Genomic DNA, 22,340 nt, shown 5'->3' with positions numbered 1-22,340 from the left:
GTTATTGGTTAGATTATTATGTGAAGATGTTTGAGAACCACATTGACTTTCTGGGTGAATGTTTCCATATTTGTAAGATGTATTGTTATCAATATTGACACATGAAGAAACCGGACTTGCTGGTATTTGTCGAAATCTAAAGTACAAACATAGATAAAAAAGGATGCGCGACGGACGCATGACTGGGTGTCCCGTATGCAATGTATCTATACGTTGGAATTGAACGATTTGCTTCTAATAGCTAGATCGGTATATGATTGTGCATAATTTTTCTATCACTTGCATTTCATGTTTAAATTCACATGTCGGATATTATTTCCAGCGTGATAAATCAAAATAGTCTGTTACTTACGTAAAGGCATCTGCGCCAATAGACAATGATGTGACAGAACTAAATATACTTTCATCACTGTCAAATAATGGTTCGGCCATCTGTTGAATATGTAAATCTTCCCGTCGATCCGTCAATTCAACTGCGACTTGCATGGCATCCATTTTGCTCAATCCTTGATTTCTGCAGTTCATAATTCTATTTTTGTCGCAAGTCACACCAAGGATTTCTATTTTCTCTTTGGGCATATATACTGATATGTTATCTCAACCTACATGTGAACAACATTGCAATATGATTTATCTAAATTCATAGTCTAATTAACATTATTTACCTGAATTATACACGATCAAAATTCTCATTACCCATTGTGTTTTGTTTTTAAAATCAAACTTAAGTCACAGAAGTATATCACTCCATGACATGCACATTATATTCATTTATTATATCAGTGACAGTATACATTTTGTGGCATAATTTAGTAAGAGCATACCTGTTAGATTGATATGCATTGCGGTACGTAACAATCTATTTAATTTATGATGAAACGTAAATATAGCGACGACTATGATGATCACAAGTACCACTCCAATAGCTATCACCCATATATAGTCAGTAACATTTCCTCGATGAGTCGTCCCACTTTTATCTGAAATGTCCACTAAATATACAAGCAGTAAAAGACTGGACCACATGGAGAACTTTCAGTTGTATTTGATAAAACAGCTGTACATATTTTAGTCAAATAAAATCCTGAAATAACGATTAAATAAAAAAAGTTACAATACACAAATATTTCCTCCTACCTGATTTCGAAAATTAATTTGTGTGCTCTCAGCATGGCAACTGTCTTGTCTTGTTGTTGAACACGTGACACTTCGTTACTGTAAATGTCCTCTTGATAAATATGGTTGAATGACACGTGCAACGTCAGGTGTAAATTCATTTAGTCTAACATTTGTTATTGATTGACACTTATTTGTTTTTTCAAGTGAATCAAGAAAATTCAACATTTACACGTACTTTTAAAATGCCATCATTATGAAACATGTGCATATACGGTTCACGTGGCAGTCATTCACCTTTGGCATTTGACCCTTATAATACAATGAACCAATACAAGAGCCGTTTATCACCTGACCCATTTTCAATGTGAAACACGTGTCGATGCATCCAGCGGTAGAAATTTGTAGTCAGTTCAAGACAGTCAGTTTGGTTATGTTTTTTTTTCTTGCAATTACTTTTGATGTTAATTTGATATTATTACATGTTTTTTTCGATGGTGCACAATCATCTATTTGGTTGCTAAACGAGCTTGATCGATTTCACCAACATTGTATTCAAATCGAGACTCTTATACATAAATATCAGAAAATGGCCCAGACTAAAATTTAACAGAGAAATGAAGAAACGTTATTTTTATAAATACTTTATTCAATGTAACCTTCTAAAATATTTATTATATGTGCAACGTTGTTAACGGTAGTGTGTTACATGCAAGCATAAACCATGTTTCAACTTACAATTTGGTTAGAATGACAGACATTAATACAACAATGGAGAATAACATTACGTGATTTGGGTCAATACGTGAACTGAACTGACCTGAATAAATAAATAAATAAATAAATACAGCTAATATTTCACTGTCACGTTGTCGAGTCCAGTCGACTTTGATAAGCGCGGACATGACAATGCAACAGTGATGTGAATTAAAAAAAAGAAATGTACATATATAATATTTTATTTTATATGGTGACAAATGAAATATATCATGTTGTCTACATTGTTACGGCCGTATTTGGGTCTAAAGTCGGATGACGGACAGACTGGAATCTTTCCGTTGACCCAAACAAGGGGTTCGCAACAAGAAACGACACGAACACAGGATATTATCAAATTCTATTATCGTATTCGTGTAAAAAATATAGTGCGCTCACGAGGTATCAAAAGACATTAATTCAAATGAACAATAAATTCACAAATTCAGCATAATACAATAACAGTGTGGTAAGACACACAAAATTAGACAACGCAAGAAAAATACATTTACAATCACCTGGAGTCATAAAATGATATGGACACTAAAATACCTAGTTTCAAAAGTCAATCTTTTCGACGCAAACAACGCGTGGCCTAATTTTCGGCTGGCTTCGGCTCGAACAATTGCGACGTGATGGCTGGACGGCAACGAGTTCTTGTAAATCTTGCTGAGAGAGAGAGAGGATGCAGTTCTTACAAACGTCCGCGGAATGTCATAGTGAAACTGTACGTTGTCTTCAATTCGGCTTGAGAACTCGTAACGAAGCAACTGCTAGCCTCCACGTGGCAAGGTGTCGGTGATTAGCCATGTGTCCAGACTCTGTGATAATAGACGACTAATTGAAATTGACATGTGACCTACATTTATAGTGAACAAAGACTCCTTAAGCTCCAGTAAATTCGATCATTCTTAACGCCCTCTCGTGAGCGTCTATTGGCATACAAATTAATACACACGTCTATAAATATCAAATTACACAAAATGCGTCACAACATTTATAGATGAGCTGAAACGTTACAAGTCGAAACTGCTGAAACTGCTGCATAACGCCCAATAGTTCCATCACTGTGATTTTCAAAGTAACCACTGATTAGTGAATAATATCAGCTACAAAAGGAATTTTGAGACCATTTGAAAATAAGGTCTGCTGTAAAATGTGCATCATATCTGACCATATCTGACGGTGACTACTTAGAACCAAATATTGCATAGGCATTCATACTAGCAGAACCTCTTGTTTGCTAGCTTTTTCTTGAATTGCCTTAATAAATATGTAATAATTTTGAAATATAGTTATGAAAACTAATATACTATAAGTATACCCATACTCTAAATAAGCTGTAAATATAATATTGCAATAAATAAATAATTGACATTTTTCATGCACAGTACAATTGAATGCATATATTTGCACAAATAGTATTATAAATACACATATATTACTATAATCCGCATGTGTTGCATGCTAACTAGACGTTACAAATCTAGCATTCAACAACAGCCGCGATATTTCAGGTGGTTCCATTCAGAGATGGATGTCATTCACTTTACAAAATATAAATAAAAGATTTACATGGTACTGTCAAATGCAATTATGCGAGTATTTTTTCCAAGGCTTTTTAAAAGTGAATAACGCACTGTGCCGTACATGTTGAACATGTTTATACAGAAATGTGAACAATAATTTTAGTGATGTAGATTACTTTTTGCTTGAAGACTGAATTGTATAAGAATATCGAAAGGGGCTATTTCAGTTTTGTGTGGACAGAATAGTACGACAATTACACTCCCAAAAACACAAGTTCACCATGTGGGTATACAGACTGTTAATTGACCATTCTTTATAAAAGATCATTAAACGTAAAATAATTATACTTGCTGAATAAATATTTCTCCAACATATTTCTGAGTACAGTTGTCATGCTCAGTTTTCTATAAAAATCCATGTTTATTTGCGTATATTTAGATATACGAAGTTGCGATCTTATTATTATACATCCTTTCCTTGCAAGGATACATCATGAAGATGCCGAAATACAAAATGTTTAGAACAGAACTTCTTTGTGTGGATTCCCGTCAAACCATGGTGGCAGTCATGTGTGTTTTTATTATTAGAGGTCGCTTAAGCGCGTAATCATTCCATATTTGGAATTCGCATTTCCTAATATGGTATGATTAAAATACCCCGTAAAATACCGCAAAATTACGGCACGCTGTATCTTATGCGTTACGGTGACAGATGTATACAAACACATGATATTACAAAATTGTTTCATAAATAACATTTCTATAAAAAAACATCATTTTACATCCGCGTGTACATTTTTATTAATTTGTTTCATCGAAATAAGGTAACATACACTCATGAAAAGTGTTTGACATCACCACGTATTTCCGCTCCTGTCGATCACGGGAACCCAACAAGATACAATTGTTAAGTAGTTAGTGTAAATTGCAAGGATGAATCATTGTATTGCATTGATAGTTTAAGTTAACATTGCACATATTTATATGCACTTATGTGTAAAACAGTTAACCTTTCGATATTTCCATTGAAATTCTCTTCGAGAGCCACTTTCGAACATGTCAAATGAGATCGGGCTGTCATGTATAGAAATATTCGCTTGCTTATAGCAATTTTCATGGAACTGTATTATTTCTGACACCGTAACCATTCTCTGTACCAAATTCGACAGCAGATAAAACTAAATACCTATATACTCGAGAACCCCAGTGTTAATAGAATTGCACAACATTAGTATATAAAGGCACCTGCATTCCCTAAACTTTTATACCTTTGGATTTTAGTGAATAATTACTGAACAATCTACGTGATCGTTGGACTCGGGGCATCTGGCATTGTCCAAAACAGACATGATGTTGCATTGACGGACTATTACATATCAGATCTTTTTGCAGGCTGTATTGGACTCATCACTTCGATCACTCAGCGTACTTTCGTTATCGTCTTTAGTGTAGGTCGTCTCTACTTCCCATATTGGCTCTTCCGATGTTGTCGTGTTGAGCAATGGGGTTTCTTCTACTGGAGATCTCGCTTCCTCTACAGATAACGGACAAAGTTGAAATAATACTTTTATAATTTGTAAGTAAAATACAAAAGGCAAATTGTGCTGACACAACAGGTTTCAGCTTGATTTTGGGGGGATCACCTCCCTCGGCCGCCGCCACTGTTTTTCAACGCGTTCCGTCAAGCGCTGGAGTATCCCGGCTGTTGATCTTTTTGTCGATACTACATCATTGTTAATACTTGATGGAGATAACGTGACGCGGATGCACAAATACATTTGCTGGACAGTTTTTATAGCTTTTATGAAAGCATAAGGGCGGTTACGACCTTTCTTGTAGTTCGATCGAGTGTGGAACAAGCTCACAGTTTACGCTTATGTGGCGCGTTCGATTATGCAAATTTAGAATACAACAGCGTCTGGTGGCAAACTAGCAATAAAAGCGGAAGTGATATTTAAGCTGACCTTTTCCTTCCAGTTTTTTTTTTTTTTTTTAAAAAGTACAACTATAAAGTTATTAACAAAATACCGAAATTTAGGTTCTTGTACATCGTACGTTTCGACATAAACACTTCACGGTTATTTGGTTTGTATTTTCATTGACCTTGTGAAGGGGTCAAACAGAGTACAATAACTCGAGTACAATAACACGTTGTTGGGCTCAACGCTATATATTACAGATCTAGGCGTATAATAATGAAACTTACTTTCATATAGATCGTCAATATTTTTCGCAGGGTCTTCCGTGCACTGATACATTTTATAAGCTGGTCTACTTTCATCGAAGTTGTCCGTTTTTTCTTCTAATACTTTTCCTGTTAACGTATAAAGATTAATCGATAGCTTGTATGTGCTCCTTGTCAAATCACCTCCCCTATCGTCAAATTTAACAAATAAGATATCCAACTGAACTGGCTATACTTACTTAAAAGACGCTCTGATGTGATACCTGTTGCTGCATCTGTATCACTTACTCCAAATACTGGTTCTGTGTATTACAATATCATTTATATTTATTATATATGTACAATTTAATAAATATCTACAAAGCATCTTAAAGAAGTGACTATAAATAGTTTTAATTTGTCGATGGATATTAATATATATCATGATAGAACTGAAACCCATCTAAATTATTCAAACACAAATCCTATATCGAACAAGGGACGGCGCGACGATCATCGCCTTTTAAACTACCCAATACAATATGAAAAAAAAACTTACTGTCAGATAGATCGTCAATACTTTTAGCAGGGTTTTCCTTGCATTTCTTCGTTTCATCAGCTGATCTATTACCATCCGCTTTCCCTTCTACTACTTGTCCTGTTAGAGTATAGAGAACAATCATTAGACCGTTTGCGGGTTTTGCAACAATTCGCCTCCTGTAAAATTTTACAAATAAGATATCCAACAGAACGGGTAATACTTACTTAAAAATCGACCAGATGTAATATTTTTTGCTGCCACTGTATCACTTACTCCAAATACTGAACTTAGTCCTGTGTATTACAATTATCATTTATATATAAATATATATGTACAACTACTAAACACCAAGATGACAACTTAAAAAAAACTAGAAACAGTTCATCTTCAATTTCCCGATAAGTGTAAACACAATAAACATTATATTCGTATAATATCGCTATTTGACCTTTGTCAGGCAGTTGCTAGTATTAAACTACCAATGAATATTGAAACTTACTTTCATTTACATCGTTAATATTTTTAGATGGCTCTTTTGTGCATTGATTGAAGTCGTCCGTTCCTACTTCTAGTACTTTTCCTGTTAAGTATTAAGTAAAAATCCTTGACTCATTCGTGTTTATTAAACAATTCATTATTTTGTTAAATTTTATAAATAAATATTCAACGTAACTAACCATACTTACTTAAAAAATGTTCAGATGAGATACTTTTTGCTGTCTCTGTATCATTTATTCCGAATACCAAACTGGGTTCTGGGAAATTAATAAATTATTATTTATACGATCTTTTATTTAGACAATTCAAAATTCCCATTGTGAACATAACTAAGAAATGGTTCGTTTCAACTTATCGATCATTATATATGAATATACCTTTCTTATTATTCGTCTTTATTATACCATGCACGTTACCCTGAGCTTTTGAATCACCATCAATGCCAATTAGAATAGACCCTTGTTGTACCAGATTATCCTTTCCAGGGAAACTAAAAAAACACAAAAACACGGATACGTACAGTATAAAAACCTTAATATTATAAACAATACGAGCACGTACATTATAGTCCTTTTAGTAACGTAAACGTGACAGTTTTTTGCAAGCAAATTACTTACTCTGTCGCATCAGCACCAGCAGGCATGTCATCACTTGGGATGCTTTCGTCATTTTCATCACATGGATCAATATGAATCGTAGTATCTGCTGGATTTGATTCTGTGTCCTTATTTACAAGCTCATTACTTTCATGTATATGTCTGCGATGAACTTCATCATTTTCATTTGTGGGTAGGATGCACATCTCACTTCGCACTATAAAAAATACTGTTATTTGAAACTACCTGGCCGCGCAAATTGTACTCCACATTAAATATGACCTAAAAGTTGCTAATATCATTTCGCATATTCATGTTATACATTTCTCATATACTTGGTAATATTCAAAAAATAACAATTTACTTGGGATTAACCCAGGCCGTCAAAAGTACGGGTTGAACTGTTACCAAGAAAATACTTGCCATATGACTTGAATGTTTTTAATATGCATATTGTTGGATAAATTACGTTTCATGTTATACAAAAATATAGCATGTGTTTTTGCATGAATATGTTTTTAGTTGTAGTTTCAAGTTGAAAACACACAAAGACAAAACATTAAAGAATACATCTTCTCATCATGCCACCTAATATGGAATTACGGTGTTACATGATCAGCCCAGGTACTCAACGTCGCTGGCGGCTACCATTAGTGTTTTTCGCCACATTCCCTATATATTTACTATATGGATTTCTGGATAAAAATTAATTATTTTTTGTTCTAAATACTTGTCAAAACTCATGGAAATGGTGATTTGTGAACCATATAAAACTGCTTCCTCTAGTTAGGATATTTCAAAATTTTTAAAAATAAATGTCGTTATTATATATTAATACTATTCATTTCTATTCAATAATGCTTCAACTTCAATTCCTATGAAAATAGTTTTCAGTTTTGCATATTTGTTCTCTAAAGATGTTGTTCTTGGTAAAAACGCCAAAACATATTTTCACTCTTATTTCTGTAGGCCAATATTATGAGGATATCATTATCACCGATCATTATGTCGTTCAGAAACATGGACGATAAAATCACACGTGTTACGCTAGGTCTTGAATGTATTACCTTGAATAGAAGTAATCCCGAGTTGACGCCAAGGAAAGAAATAACAATGTAATAAATCAACTCGTTGTACTTTTTATGAGTGTCGTGAACTGTCTTACATCATTGGTATTTCAAACAAAAGGTAAAATCTAAATTATTTCGTTTCACATGACCCAGTCATTGAGCTATTTTTGAGACATCGAGAGCCGATAAACAGCATAATGGTGTATGCATATCATGTAATGTATGTCATGTTGTGAATAATGCGTACCACACAAAATGCCTACTATGCTCTAGTGAGTACCTATACTAATACTCTGTGTAAATACGCATTGTGTTCATTGTGTACACATCTTGAACACGGCTTCTATATAATGCTTTACAAATTAAAAAAAAAAACACGTTCTTTCACTCTTTATTGAAAGACGCAATTGATTCCGAATTGAATTGTACAAACGACAGATTTACCTGCATAGCGAACGCCTTGGTCTCCATAAGGGTGTACTCTTTGAGGTCTACTAAAAACTGTGTACAATATTACAATGATGATAATCAAAATTATGACACATGGTACTACTATTCCAGCTACACTTGTCTGGTTAGAAGACCCTTTTTGATCTGGCTCCTCTTGGTCTGATATATCTGCGGGATTTACTTTTTCCGCGGAGCTAACTCTCTCTACTAAAAATAAGGTTATATACATAAGAATGAGAATTATCAGAGATATAAAGTCATATAATTGCATAGAACTGGATTTAATAGGCTATGTTCTATATTCTGATGATAACAATTATCGAAGTATTAAATTGCATGTTATCGTACCTGTATTCCCTTCTGTGTGTATCTTGGTAATCTGTGTTGTTTCTGAGCATATTGCGTCAGATTTTGTTGTTCCTGGTGCCAATGTCTGCAATCCTTTCATCTCACATCTATGTAACATGTAAAATATAACACGTGTATTTATTTTACCCAACAATTGTTTTTGTCATTTTGAAATACGGTACGTTTATTAACACATACAACTACGCAAGATTCAGATGAAAAAAATGAAATATGGGTAAAATGAACGGGCACAATAGAAAGGAAAACAAAATTACAGTGAATTCTACAAAAAGTAGGCAGGGGATCTTTGACGTTGTTTCCTAGAACTACACAAGTGTGTTGAATGTAATCGAATGGAAATGGTTTCCGAACTGTTGAGTGGTATAGAAGAACGTCAGGAAGTAAGTTGAATGACCCAATATAACTCTGTGAATGTAAAATATTAATAAAAAGGGTTGTGGTACCATCACAGCCAACATAGAAGTATGTTTGTCATGAGAGGTCTAGTAATATTGTGGGCAACAACAAAAGGTTGTACAGTGCAGATGGAAAAGATTGGTGTATGCAGAATACAACTCACAAACCGATTTGCACGAAAAACGTACAACGTACAGTATCGTCTTGTGTGACAACGGGATAATGTGCAGACCACGTGGAAATTATCTTGAGTTGACAGAAAGAATACACACAATTTTCAAAAATATCATTTGAAATTTGCAGGGAGGCATAGTACATGAACTCTAAATTATTGTGTAGCCTGAGACTTATTAAATGATTGAAATAAACGAAAACAAACACAAATAAACACACATTCATTCTGAAAGCCTATACAAAAAATAGCACTTGGAAATTACCAAAGAAATGAACCTGTTGAATGGAATTAATACGATATTAGGTTGCTCAAAAACCTGGGCACATATCTTGAATTTGTAACATATCATAACGGTGCATGGTGGCGTGTGTCTGTAAGCCGTGGCACAGAAGAGCAAATGTTATTGGTTTACCCCGGAGGGCGTCATGCAAGTTCGCTCAATAGAAAATTCGCGTTCATTCTAGAATCGTGACGGTATGTACTACAAAAAAGTTAAAACTATTAACGGGAGGCGATTGGCTAGAGAGAAAGCGAAAGTCGTCTGAAAATGGCAACTACCCCAGTGCATTTACAAAACAAGATTCGTCCTAAAACAAACCACCAATTATTATACTATTCGACTGGTGTCGTAAAACTATCTCGACTTACATTGTGTGATTCAAACATGGCTGCAAGGCGTCTTTTTTGTCACTGAATGTTCCTTCCTTGCACTCGGCGCAACGAACATTATTATATGCATCACCTACAAGGACAACGTGAATATTGCAAGGAATTGAGCACGTGTTATTTATCGGTGAATGAATATGCATTAATGCAGATTGCACTTGGCACAACAGCTTGGTGAATCGTTGCAAAAAGAAACTAGTAACGCAGTCGCGTGTGCGCGGAATAGTCTAATTAAACGACGCGTAAACAGAGGGTATGAGTACATACCTGCTACGATTACACCCTTGCCAACGTCACATTCAGCCCATTTGTGGCAATGAATATCGTCGGCAGATCTGAAGTAACCAGATTTGCAATCACACTCGCGGTCATTGACATTCGAACCCGGTAACGTGATCACCTGAGTGGTAGGATTACATGGCTTACGCCAGAGACGACAATCACCCAATATGTTTGGTATTTTGGTGTATGTTCCATTTTCACACGTTTTACACTCCGTAGTACTCGGATTATCCGCCGTACAAGGTTTACTCATATGCTGCCCTGAAAGAAAACATGTGTTAATAACCCATGGCAAATCTTAAAACAAGTTTAGAAACTATTGTCAATTCCTGAATCAAGTACTAGTGAAAATATCGATCAATTATGCAATTATTGGGAACGCAAATGGAATGCCAATAGTATTGCTTTTAAACAAAGCAGATATTCAGACCAAGTATTTATTAAATTGGCTGTCACGTAATCTAATCAGGTATTTTGTTATTCTACGCATGCGTACACATTTACACAAAACACCTGTGAGTAAACCTGTTCATGGTATTTACCTGCAGGGCAGCTATTGCAACAGATTCGTCCGTCGTTCAGGTATTGGGCATAGTCGTGCGTTTTCCCGGTTTTACAAGTTGGTAAAGAATAAACGCCGGCAATCTGGACAGCTAGTAAAAAGGTGAAACCCTGCAAAATACAACATTAGGGAATGTTTTGTTAAGATACCTTTATAAGTAATACGTTTATAAGTACAGCGCTTTATTTGTGCCTTTCATTGTGTCACGACCTCTCTTTTAAATAAAGCCGACGCTTCGTTGCTGTCCTGTGAAGGCATGCACTGGCTAACCGTTACTATCCATTGGTGCATGGTATATGGGTAGGCAAATATATATTGAGTGAGGCATCCACCAATCACGAAGGAACACAAATTTGAAGACGATGGTTTTTAGCTCCACTGTTAGTCAGCAAACATATTATAGAAACAAAACCAGTAACACGCCACGGAATAAGAATTTCTGGCAATATTCAGCATTTTTTTTTTCATTTCTGGGGTATAATAGTGTAATATTGGGAAAACTAAATTATTTTTCTACAAACAAATTATTCTGGCTTTAGTTACTCCTTTCGAAAAATAATAAACGGTTGTGTCACAAAGAGTTTATAAAAGAGTCTAAGTTTTGAAGTGAGTGCCAGAAAGCGTTAATTGTCAACAATAGTTATTTCAGTTGGTAATGAAATCGTATTAAACAAAACAAACATATATTAGAACTCATAACATTGCGAGTATTGGCGACGCCACACTGAGATCATATTCACAGTATACTGCACTCTATAGACAACCGCCTAGGTCGTAATAATATTTATAGTTTTCTGTTTTGTTAATTGTCTGTCTTGCTGTCGGTGAACAATTCTATGTTGTTGATAATACTCCATCTCCAGTGTTGTTGTTCTCATAGGCAACAATTTCTTTGACTACGCATGCGTCTTCACGTATCTTGATTCTAACCAACTATTCAGCCAGGCAAATATTAGCTACCTTTGAACAATTCCAACACAGATTTAGTGAACTTATCTGACCCTCAACGAAGGACATGTGACGGTCACATGATAGCTGGAACAGGTTACAGGAAATAAAAAAGGCATTTTACGTGTTTGCAGGAAATACAATGAAAATTTCTATTACAGTAAAAATAGGTTTTTACACTATACAGATAAAAAAAATTCTAATTACATTTTAATAATATATTTGATAATTTGTGTTTAAGAATCAAAATTGGAATTTTTTTTACGAATTACATTTAATGTGGAAAATGGAAAATGCGCTTAAAAACAATTATGGAAAAATAAAATAACAAATTACATGTTACGCCCTGCCAATGTGTACGAGTTTACGTTTTTATATACATGTATTTAAATTTCATTATTACGAAAATAACTGTTTTTATATACATGTATTTAAATTTCATTATTACGAAAATAACTGTTACAAGGATTTACGAGATTTTTAACAACAATAACATACCACATAACCCGTCATTGTTGGGACATTGGTACCCAGGAGTCGAAACTTCGCTCATTAAGAGAGCAAGTCAAGGCATTTTGTTATTTTAGAATCAAACATTATTGTGTTGTAGATAAAATTTACTACTTACAATCAGTACTATGGTTAATTTTTCCGTCATGGCCGTCATTTTTAAAGTCGTCTCAATTTTGCCAACTTCAAGAATATACACTCATCCAAATCCAGTTATGATCCACATAGACAGTTAGATAACCACTACAAAGATGAAGATCGATCGAAGAGGCTATTTGTTTTTTTTACTGCGTCATACGCAATCTAAACTTAGGAAGTTTGAATTGATTTGACAATGCACCCCTTGATAAATTACCGGAGCGTGCGGGGAACCCCCGTTCTAATGCGCATGCGCCAAACAACCTTTAAAAATGTTTAACTACCGTATACGCATTTCGCAATGTGTTGAATAACAGAAGATTTACATAATATACGTGCATGCCAGAATCAGTCAAATGTATACTCTGTCCACATTAATTGAAGAATGATCATCCTACATGTCATTGATAAGAATATCATGATATAAATCGGTTTCTGGACGCATAGTGGTTGTTGCTTAGGACTCAATCAGTGGACCCAAGTTCAAATCCTACCCTAGGCTGAACAGCTAAAATTGCTGATCCCTACTCTAGATGAGTGTACCACAGACACAATGGGAAGGGCAACTCCACCTTCCGAGATTCGTTTACTAACGAATGTTGTTCCAATCGCTATTACGCTATATATGGTCTTTATTTACAAATATTAAAGGCCTTCGGCCCATAAAGTGATTACAAATCAAAGAACATTTGTGCGTTTACAATATAGCAATAGATCTGAAATTTCGTACCTAACATTTAATGTATGAAATACATATTCACCAAGACATTTCAAAATGACATCGTCATGTGATTTCATTAAAAGAATAAATTTGTTGAAAGACGGTGGATAATAGTTTCAATCATGGAAATGGCCTTTGTGGTGATACATGTACTTTTGAGGAGACTTTTTCTTCCAACAAATCGTGATTTAGAATACTAGTATGTAAATGCTCAAAAATGTGTAATTCATAGAGCGATGATGCTATGATTTTATCACAACCATATTATTTTAACTGAATTAAATTTACATCTCTAACTCCTAGTAACTGTGTCGTCACATATACATTGTCCGGGATTTTTTTTTAATATCATGGAAATCGATACACCCGTGCACTGATGTTTTCACAGTTGCTGTAGAATGGATAGACAACTGAGGTGGTGACCAGATATACACGGCGTGTTCACAATTGAAAAATAATATCACTGCAGTTACACAGAATGTTAGTCTTTATTTATATATATATATATATATATATATATATATATATATATATATATATATATATATATATATATATATATATATATATATATATAATATGCAAACATTTTACTTCGGTATAAATATTGGCGATTTATAAGACATTTTCAACAATACTAATGATTTAGCAGGGATTTTTAAACAATATAAATCTGTCTGCGCGCTAATCATTTTTTTATTACAACTATCCAATTAATGAAAAGTCTAGATGAAAGTGGAAAAACATGTATAAGATAGCATACTGTGGATCGTGCTGCTGTCAACCTGCACAAACTACCATGTTTTTTGTTTTCTAGTGCTCTTTTTCAGTTCCACGTGGAACGCCAACATGCCAAGTATATATGCAAAACATATAATATTGTCGGTCAGTGGTTACAAACAGTTGTAAGGATTCGAGGTGTTAACAAACAGATAGTTTGGCCGCGGAGTAAAAAATACTGTATGCTAGGATGAATGAAAGAGAACTGGTTACGTGGAATGAAATGGAACACATATTCTACCAGTAATATAATTGCCCGAATACATCGTTCTGATCGGACAAGAGCGTGTTTTTACGTAAATAAAACACATTAGGGAAAATCCTGCTGCTAACTGAAATCGACAAAACTAATATTATACTATAGGGACATAGAGCGCAATGCTCGAGAGTGGTTGATTTTTGACAATCCACTCTATGTCTTGCACTCGCGTCAGTAGTGACAATATCTCTTGGTATATCCGCTTTCTGCACCGGTTTATTGTTTCAAACATACTCTGGCCGATCGACATTCTCATCCACGCATACACATCGTGCTGGTTTCCAGAAGCACATTTTAACATCGATGTGCATTTGAGTACGTCACATCCGCGATTATCGCTACTAACACATGACAAGAACAAACGAAGCGCATAATTTGCATTTACTTTAAAATGACAAATTTATAATGAATAATGAATATCTCCCGGGAGTGATGTGCCAGGCTGTTGCAATGTGACATAAAAGCACCACCCTCCGCACAACGAAAACTCTCGAATTCATGTAAGTCAGGAATAGTATCCTTGGTGTGACAATTATTCACCAAAGATACTATTCTTGAAGGAGAGTAGCAAGGTGAAACCAGAGTTACGAATATTTGTATTTTTTTTCTTTCAAAACCAGTTTATATTTGTTTAGCATTTACTTTAGATTCGAACGGAAAACGCTCCTCTCTCTCGATTCTTTTGTTGGAACGCGTGTCTCAGTAAAAATTTAAAACAAAGGGGAAATAGCATACTCCCGACGTTGCCGCGATCGTAATTTGCTGATAATCACATATTCGACAATTCCACCCATTGGGGTTTTCTATGTTTTTTTCCCCTAACAAATCTTCTCGATTTATACAGCAATGTCAGGATTTAGTATGAATAATAACACCGCAATAAAAATATATATATATATATATTCAGATTAAAACTGCACTATGAAACCATACAACTTCCTGGGTCGTTTTCACCGCCACGGTCAGAACAAAAATCAAGATGGCCAACATTGCTATTTGGGAGAAAAATGTCTGCAAACTTCAAGAAAATGAAACTAACATTGTTTGAACTGTCATAGTTCTTTCATAAAAGAATCGCATATTCTAATTCACACAGATTATAATTCAATGTGCAAAACAAACTTGTGAAACGCTCAGAGATGAATTTTTGGGGTACAAAATTTCGTCGCCATGTTGGACATCAGTAGACGCAGTTTTACGATCGCTCTACTGAAACGATGAACATTTTCTACAACAGCTTAGTCTTTAACTTACAGAAATTATAACAATGTAAAGTATAAATACTTATTTAACAATGCGTTGTACTAAAATATAATTCCATCCAATTATTAGCAATTTGTGCAAAGGCAGGCATTATGGCTGACATCGATAACCTCAACACAAAAGCGTTATTTTCTAATTGAAACTAGTTATGATAATCGCAGTTCCGCATTAAAATATCTAAACAATAACGTTTTAGCAAATAATAACATTTTCAAATAGAGTTTTAAGGGTTACAAATGTCATGGTAAGTTTCGATTTACACACTACAAATCTGTCAACAAGACAAACTATTGGTATTTTGTGTGTACAACGAAAACTCAAATATCATTCGCACAGAAGTATGTTTCTACGTCGATCTTTCGACTCAATGAGCTCTATTTCTTCAATTTTGTGGACACGCATAAGCAGTGTAGGGAGATAGCAATATAAGCGATGACGTCATAGTGGTTGAACACGAAATGAATGGATAATTAGCATATTTAACAGTATAGTTTCCTAACCGTTCTTTCAGTAACCGTGGTGTAAGCGAGTATTGTGTTGCTAGCCTGACAGGGCATATTGTGTGACGTATCATACAATTGCATAATGACATGTACAACATTCAAACAATTCAGTGACCCGTATCTCGCCCTCTATTTGATTCAAAGGCACGTGACAATAACATACGTGATATTAATACCAAATTAACCACAAATATTTTTTAAACACACGAGAAAATTATTATCTTACGTATCTAATTATAATTGCTTTTCAATTGTTACCATTACATATACCGCTACCAGGGTTGAATTTCCATAATGATAGTTTTCAAAAAACTGAATCCGCGATCTACAACTAGTAAAATATATATTAACCAACACGATTTTGTTCAAATAGATCCCAAAACTGCATGCTGAATATATTACTAATCATATAATGTAACGCCATGGATAGTGGATTTATATTTTGAACAACTAATGTTTACTTACACTACGTACCAATGTTTTGTTTAACTGAAATACCCAGACCATCTTGAGCGTCGTTTACGGTTGTTTTCTGTCTTTAAAAGTTTACCAACTTCGAGAATAGACTCTCGCTCAAATCTTAATGAATTTTTTTTATGTTACGTAAACATTGAAGACCCAAATAAAGTTTGAGAAGAGACTTCTATACTCTAATTCCGCACTGCGTCATCAACAAAGGGACGAGTTGTTAAACATGGCGTGTAACAAAGCACTCGCGCATGAACGAACAATTGAGAAAGCTATTTGTCATAGGTCGGGATGCGGGTCAAAACTTTTATGTTAAGTAGTACAGGACTACGACACTTCGATGTAAATCCTATACGAAATGCAGGATAATAAATAATAAATCAGCAACTGGTAATACATCTCGCCGAGAGAGAACTGTAACATTTTCCGATGTCTTAAACGTCACAGAAGCATTGGTAATTGTTGTTGTTACATAGAGATTTCATAATCATATCGTTTATATTCGTTGCTTTGTTTCGATGTAGAATCTGGGACGCGTTGAATGTGAAATTGATTTTCTATAGCGCAGTTTAATCTGTCTGATGAAACGTGCAAAACTTACTTCTTTCAACCCAACAAAGAATCGTTAATATATAAAATGAGAGCATTTAAATTTCGAGTTGACAAATCAAAATGTTTATATTCAATCTCACCGAAGCGAAAAAGAAAATAAACTTTTTTTGAATGAATTTTAGTACGTCAACAAATCGCGATTCCAATATTAAAGCCAGTTCTTAGTATTATACACTCATGTTACAAAGAGAAAATGATACAATGTTGATTTCTATGCGATATTGACAGATTTGTTTTGATCTTCAGACCATTGTGCCGTTGACATCGTGGAGTTCCTTTGTGATTTTTTCGCAATTAGGATGTTTTCTGTGAAAATAAATATACAATACATTATTGTATTTGGAATTACCAGTATTTTTCATTAGTGTGTTGTCTATCGTTTCACACACAACGGGATTAGCAAGATAACCACAGACCTCTAGTTTAATCGCAGGACATATACGTGGTTAAATTGATACGTCGGAATAGCAAACAATCTACGCTCTGATTGGTCTACTAAAACTGTGGCGCCGGGTAGCCATTCAGGCACAGTTTTGTAAGTATCTAAATAATAATTGTGTAAATCAGGAAATGTCAAACAAAATAATAACATGCATACATCTCAGCTTCCTTCATGTTCGCAGGAAGTTTTCTGCGTCTTGTTTCAGGTAAAGTTAATACCATAAAAGCCGACATGATTGTTGTGGCAATGGGTTCCAGGTCATTCGAAGGGGCAGAAGAAGAGGAGCAAGCGAGCTAGCCAGAATTGAGCAGGATGTAGTTGACATTACTCCAACCGACCTGGAAAATGAAAAAAAATGTTCAATCAAATCATTGGTTTATTAAAATGTATGGATGAACGTAACCTTTCATTGGCGCCAGCCTGTACAACACACGAGTCTCTATTTCTCCGTTTCACACAGACAAAAGTACGTTAATCAGTCAATAGAGGACACATTGTTGAGAAGGCCATCGACACCAAGAATACATCATGAATGCCAACACGAGGTTCACAAAGTTTCATTGTACTGTTAGTGTACATAATTGATGATGAATGGTCAAGACTTTGAAAGATTCAAACGACCATGATACCATGGATTATTCACTACACGTCAAAATAACGCGGGATAAAAAAATGAAATGGGGTTTCTCTTGTCTAATTGCCTATATATTTTAGGGTATCAATTTTAATCATAATTTATTAATTGTAAAATGGCTTCCGGCCCATTACAATCATACAAATTAATTATTGACAGGAAATAAATTTATATTACAAAATATGTATGAAAATATAGATGAAGAGGGCGTCAATAGATAATATAAGCACTATACAATAATGTGATGGGGATATTAATATATATATATATATACATACAAGCTTATTAGGTTATTCTCATTTGATCTTTGATTAAAAAAACACTTATAAATAAATAGAGCTAACGAGTTAATGATTTGGCTTTTAGAGGAGCTTAATAATTGTGTTAGAGTATTCAAATTTGAAGGTTGTGTCTTATTTGGGAGATACTTTTTGCCTGATTGTGTCTCATGCAGTGCTTGGGTATCAGAACTGCAGGTAACTCAACGCAAGGACATAGCTGTGTAAGTAAGTCACATCGAAGAAATCTGAATTTCTTTACCATTTCAAAGGTTTGACATCGTTCCACTTTATGAATGAATTGCATTATCAATACGTCATCATGTGATTTGTAATATGCATATCAATATACTGTCTTCGGGTATTGGAAATTTCAAAAGATTTGATGTAGTTATCAACATTTGTTGATCGACTTTATATATATTTGACAGTGCCACTGTCGCATACGACTTGCTTACCACTTCCGTATGACTGAGAATGTTCTAGAACCGTACTGTGTCTGGGTGGAATTTTTAGAAGCTGGTTGAATATGTAATAGGACACTGTAGAAGGCAATAGAAGGTAATGGAACATTCTAGAAATTTGTAGTAAGTTCCAGACTCATTATGTATGCTGATGTAATGGTCTATTTATAGACAGTGGGGGTATATATAGGAGAGTTGTTCAGCACTAAGATCAGATCGGAGATCTCGTTGAATTGTATTGGAGTTTAAGAATCTAGTTATTGGAGTAGTTGAGTTTTACCGCGTTATTGTACTTGATGTTTGCAGAGTATAATAATACCAGTACCAGTTGAAACCTCATCTGTTGGCTCCGTGTTCGTATTTTATCATCGCCGCCAGGGAAGTCTTTTTGTTACTGTTGCCATTTTGGTATTTGAACCATCACATCACACCTGTACTATACCAATTACGGTAATATTACGTTGCGTGTGACAGCCACTATAGTTGATAAAGTATCTAAATGAAAAGAGGACTTTTCCAGAATACAATAGCGACCTCTACGACGAATATTGATTTGAGTATATCAGTGATAGCACCCTCAATTTTAAAACAATTTGCTTCTACCTGCTAACCTGTAGATTGCAACAATTTTTCAATTGCTCAGAGAAAAACCGTAATATAGGCAAAAGATCGATCCGAAAACACAGTTTGTTTGAGCTTATACGTACGCACGTACTACTATAGATTTACTTTTGATTCACATTGGAATAATGCTGTGCCTTGAGCCATTTCCTTGTACTTAAGACCACCAGTGCCGAACCCAAGTAAAATTACCTACTGTACATAAATGACCTAAATACGATTTCACACACGGATCGCTTCCAGATTTGTTACTTCAAACAAAAGGTTGGTGGAGCGCCCGTTGTTATGTCAAATCGCTTGCAATAGTATTTGGTCATATTTTAGTTTATTGCATATACAATTAATTTCAGTGTTGGGTCTTTTATTATAAACTAAATTTCGGCAGTATGGCCATTGGCAGAATTGAAGTTTAAAAAAGTATAATGTGGTAACTGGGTCCAGGCTCTTGAATTCCCGTTACGCGTTGAACACCTGGAAAATCACACTTTAGATTCTCCTTTTTATATTCGAGCAAAAACATTGCTGCCTTAAGCTGTAACCGACAATATAGACATTCACCACTTCAAATGAGTTGTTTTTACTTCGTCGACAAAGGGCGTATTAAACAAGTTAATTATCATCTACTAACAATATTGTCCTTGTAAATAATCGCGATATAAAAGTGAAACTTTTAAGAATATTGTGCTTCATTTGTTGCTGCTTACAAGTTTGTATTCTCTGGTCATTCAAATTCATTTAGTAAAACCTATGTGCTTTCTGTGTTTAGTTCATTTCGGAATTTTGTTTTGCAATTGCTCGTACTTCCAGTATTTTTGAATTTCTTGGTCGTTTTTTTCAATCATAATGCAAATTCACAACAACTTTTGGGTTACATCTCAAGTGAAACGGACAATTACCACTTATTAAATGCCAGTTCTATTAAAAATATCTGTTTGCATATTCTGTACAAAAATGGGTTCACACAAAATGGCTCATTTTACAAGTTGACTGCCATGCGCTGAGTATAATGTGGTAACTGGGTCCAGGCTCTTGAATTCCCGTTACGCGTTGAACACTTGGAAAATCACACTTTAGATTCTCCTTTTTATATTCGAGCAAAAACATTGCTGCCTTAAGCTGTAACCGACAATATAGACATTCACCACTTCAAATGAGTTGTTTTTACTTCGTCGACAAAGGGCGTATTAAACAAGTTAATTATCATCTACTAACAATATTGTCCTTGTAAATAATCGCGATATAAAAGTGAAACTTTTAAGAATATTGTGCTTCATTTGTTGCTGCTTACAAGTTTGTATTCTCTGGTCATTCAAATTCATTTAGTAAAACCTATGTGCTTTCTGTGTTTAGTTCATTTCGGAATTTTGTTTTGCAATTGCTCGTACTTCCAGTATTTTTGAATTTCTTGGTCGTTTTTTTCAATCATAATGCAAATTCACAACAACTTTTGGGTTACATCTCAAGTGAAACGGACAATTACCACTTATTAAATGCCAGTTCTATTAAAAATATCTGTTTGCATATTCTGTACAAAAATGGGTTCACACAAAATGGCTCATTTTACAAGTTGACTGCCATGCGCTGAGCTACAAAGCCTAACGGGTGAGGTAAAATCAATGTCGATAGCAGCGTGGAGAAATTTGCAGTCATATCAGCAACTAGCCAATATCATATAGGGAATATGTTTGGCATGTGCTCCATGCATATACTAGTATTATATAAGTGAACAAAGAGATGCTGATGACTGTTCGCTGTGACCTGCTTATCAATCTCAATACAACTGTGTACACACATGTGCGTTATTATTATTATTCATCGTCTGTGAAGTCCATTTCAAATATGGTAATCAGATGAGCTGATCATTTAGTGGATGTGCAGAGTTGAACGAATTAACACGTTCTTGTTTACCTCAATGTTGTAGGGAAGAGCTCTCCTGCATATAATTGACTGACTGCATAACCCACTGTGGCTGCAAACTTTCCAACCATGTGCACAGCAGCCATGACCCATAATGTACCTCCACCTGTGGGTATAAACGGGTGATAATATATAAGAATAATAAACAAATATCAGTGTCGATTAATATTCAATATAAACTATACTTACACTGAGATATAAATGCACTTGATACAGTCGCAATAGCTGCTATCATTGAAAATATACATATGGTCAGTTTTCTACCACAGCGTGTTTCCACCAAATACATCGACGAGGAATAAGCTACAATCTCGACAGCTCCAGCAATCAGAGCATTCGTGTAATTATTGCCGCCTAGATTTCCAACGTTGAACGTTAATCCGTAATACATCAAACACATTGAAGAGCTTCAGTAAATACAAACTTACACATGTTACGTAAAATCTCAACGTAATGTTATATTATATGAGTAAATGTATTTCGTAATGGTAGTACAAACGTTTGTTCAAAACATATTTAATTGTTCAATAACACTATCAAAAAGTGGAACTTACACACAGTAGTAAATGATCACAGTTTTTCTCTTCATTTTCCGATGGCGGAAAAGACTGA

The 22,340-nt window shown here is 34.8% G+C and overlaps 2 protein-coding genes across 6 annotated transcripts; both read right to left on the bottom strand.

Annotated features, from left to right (window-relative positions):
• Positions 1-1,744: 1,744 nt before the first annotated feature.
• LOC102802950 (uncharacterized) lies at positions 1,745-16,999 on the bottom strand. Of its 5 annotated transcripts, none has more exons than XM_085490589.1 (15): positions 16,758-16,999; positions 11,151-11,280; positions 10,594-10,869; positions 10,309-10,402; positions 9,069-9,175; positions 8,715-8,927; positions 7,222-7,417; positions 6,982-7,094; positions 6,793-6,861; positions 6,606-6,686; positions 6,331-6,399; positions 6,125-6,223; positions 5,826-5,888; positions 5,608-5,715; positions 1,745-4,935 (listed from the first exon to the last, which is right to left on the bottom strand). In XM_085490589.1, the coding sequence occupies exons 1-15, from the start codon at positions 16,797-16,799 to the stop codon at positions 4,778-4,780; spliced, it is 1,818 nt and encodes a 605-aa protein (XP_085346715.1). In that variant the 5' UTR covers positions 16,800-16,999; the 3' UTR covers positions 1,745-4,777. The 5 variants fall into 5 exon arrangements, with proteins under 5 accessions (XP_085346715.1, XP_085346716.1, XP_085346717.1 ...); XM_085490590.1 differs by having other exon boundaries at positions 8,715-8,924; XM_085490591.1 differs by having other exon boundaries at positions 16,767-16,999.
• Positions 17,000-17,614: 615 nt separating this feature from the next.
• LOC144364584 (organic cation transporter protein-like) lies at positions 17,615-22,128 on the bottom strand. Its single transcript, XM_085508531.1, has 3 exons — positions 21,918-22,128; positions 21,720-21,834; positions 17,615-17,678 (listed from the first exon to the last, which is right to left on the bottom strand). The coding sequence occupies exons 1-3, from the start codon at positions 22,126-22,128 to the stop codon at positions 17,615-17,617; spliced, it is 390 nt and encodes a 129-aa protein (XP_085364657.1).
• Between the last annotated feature and the right edge of the window lie 212 nt (positions 22,129-22,340).

The sequence above is a fragment of the Saccoglossus kowalevskii genome, chromosome 15 (assembly GCF_978046115.1).
Source record: "Saccoglossus kowalevskii chromosome 15, keSacKowa6.1, whole genome shotgun sequence".
Lineage (NCBI taxonomy): Eukaryota > Metazoa > Hemichordata > Enteropneusta > Harrimaniidae > Saccoglossus > Saccoglossus kowalevskii.
Note: the sequence above shows the minus strand (reverse complement) of the source record. Positions and strands in the feature narration are given on the sequence as shown.

Bases quoted from the DNA above. Each gene is read 5' to 3' on its own strand.
- LOC144364584 (XM_085508531.1), bottom strand. From the start codon at position 22,128: ATGTGTTTGATGTATTACGGATTAACGTTCAACGTTGGAAATCTAGGC. The intron at 21,835-21,917 runs GTAAGTATAGTT...TTATACCCACAG, and splicing joins AAGTGCATTTATATCTCAGT to GTGGAGGTACATTATGGGTC. The intron at 17,679-21,719 runs GTAAACAAGAAC...TTATTTTCACAG, and splicing joins CTCTTCCCTACAACATTGAG to AAAACATCCTAATTGCGAAA.
- LOC102802950 (XM_085490589.1), bottom strand. From the start codon at position 16,799: ATGGTCTGGGTATTTCAGTTAAACAAAACATTGGTACGTAGT. The intron at 11,281-16,757 runs GTAAGTAAACAT...TGTATTTTGCAG, and splicing joins ACAAAACATTGGTACGTAGT to GGTTTCACCTTTTTACTAGC. The intron at 4,936-5,607 runs GTAAGTTTCATT...CGTTATCTGTAG, and splicing joins TATTGACGATCTATATGAAA to AGGAAGCGAGATCTCCAGTA.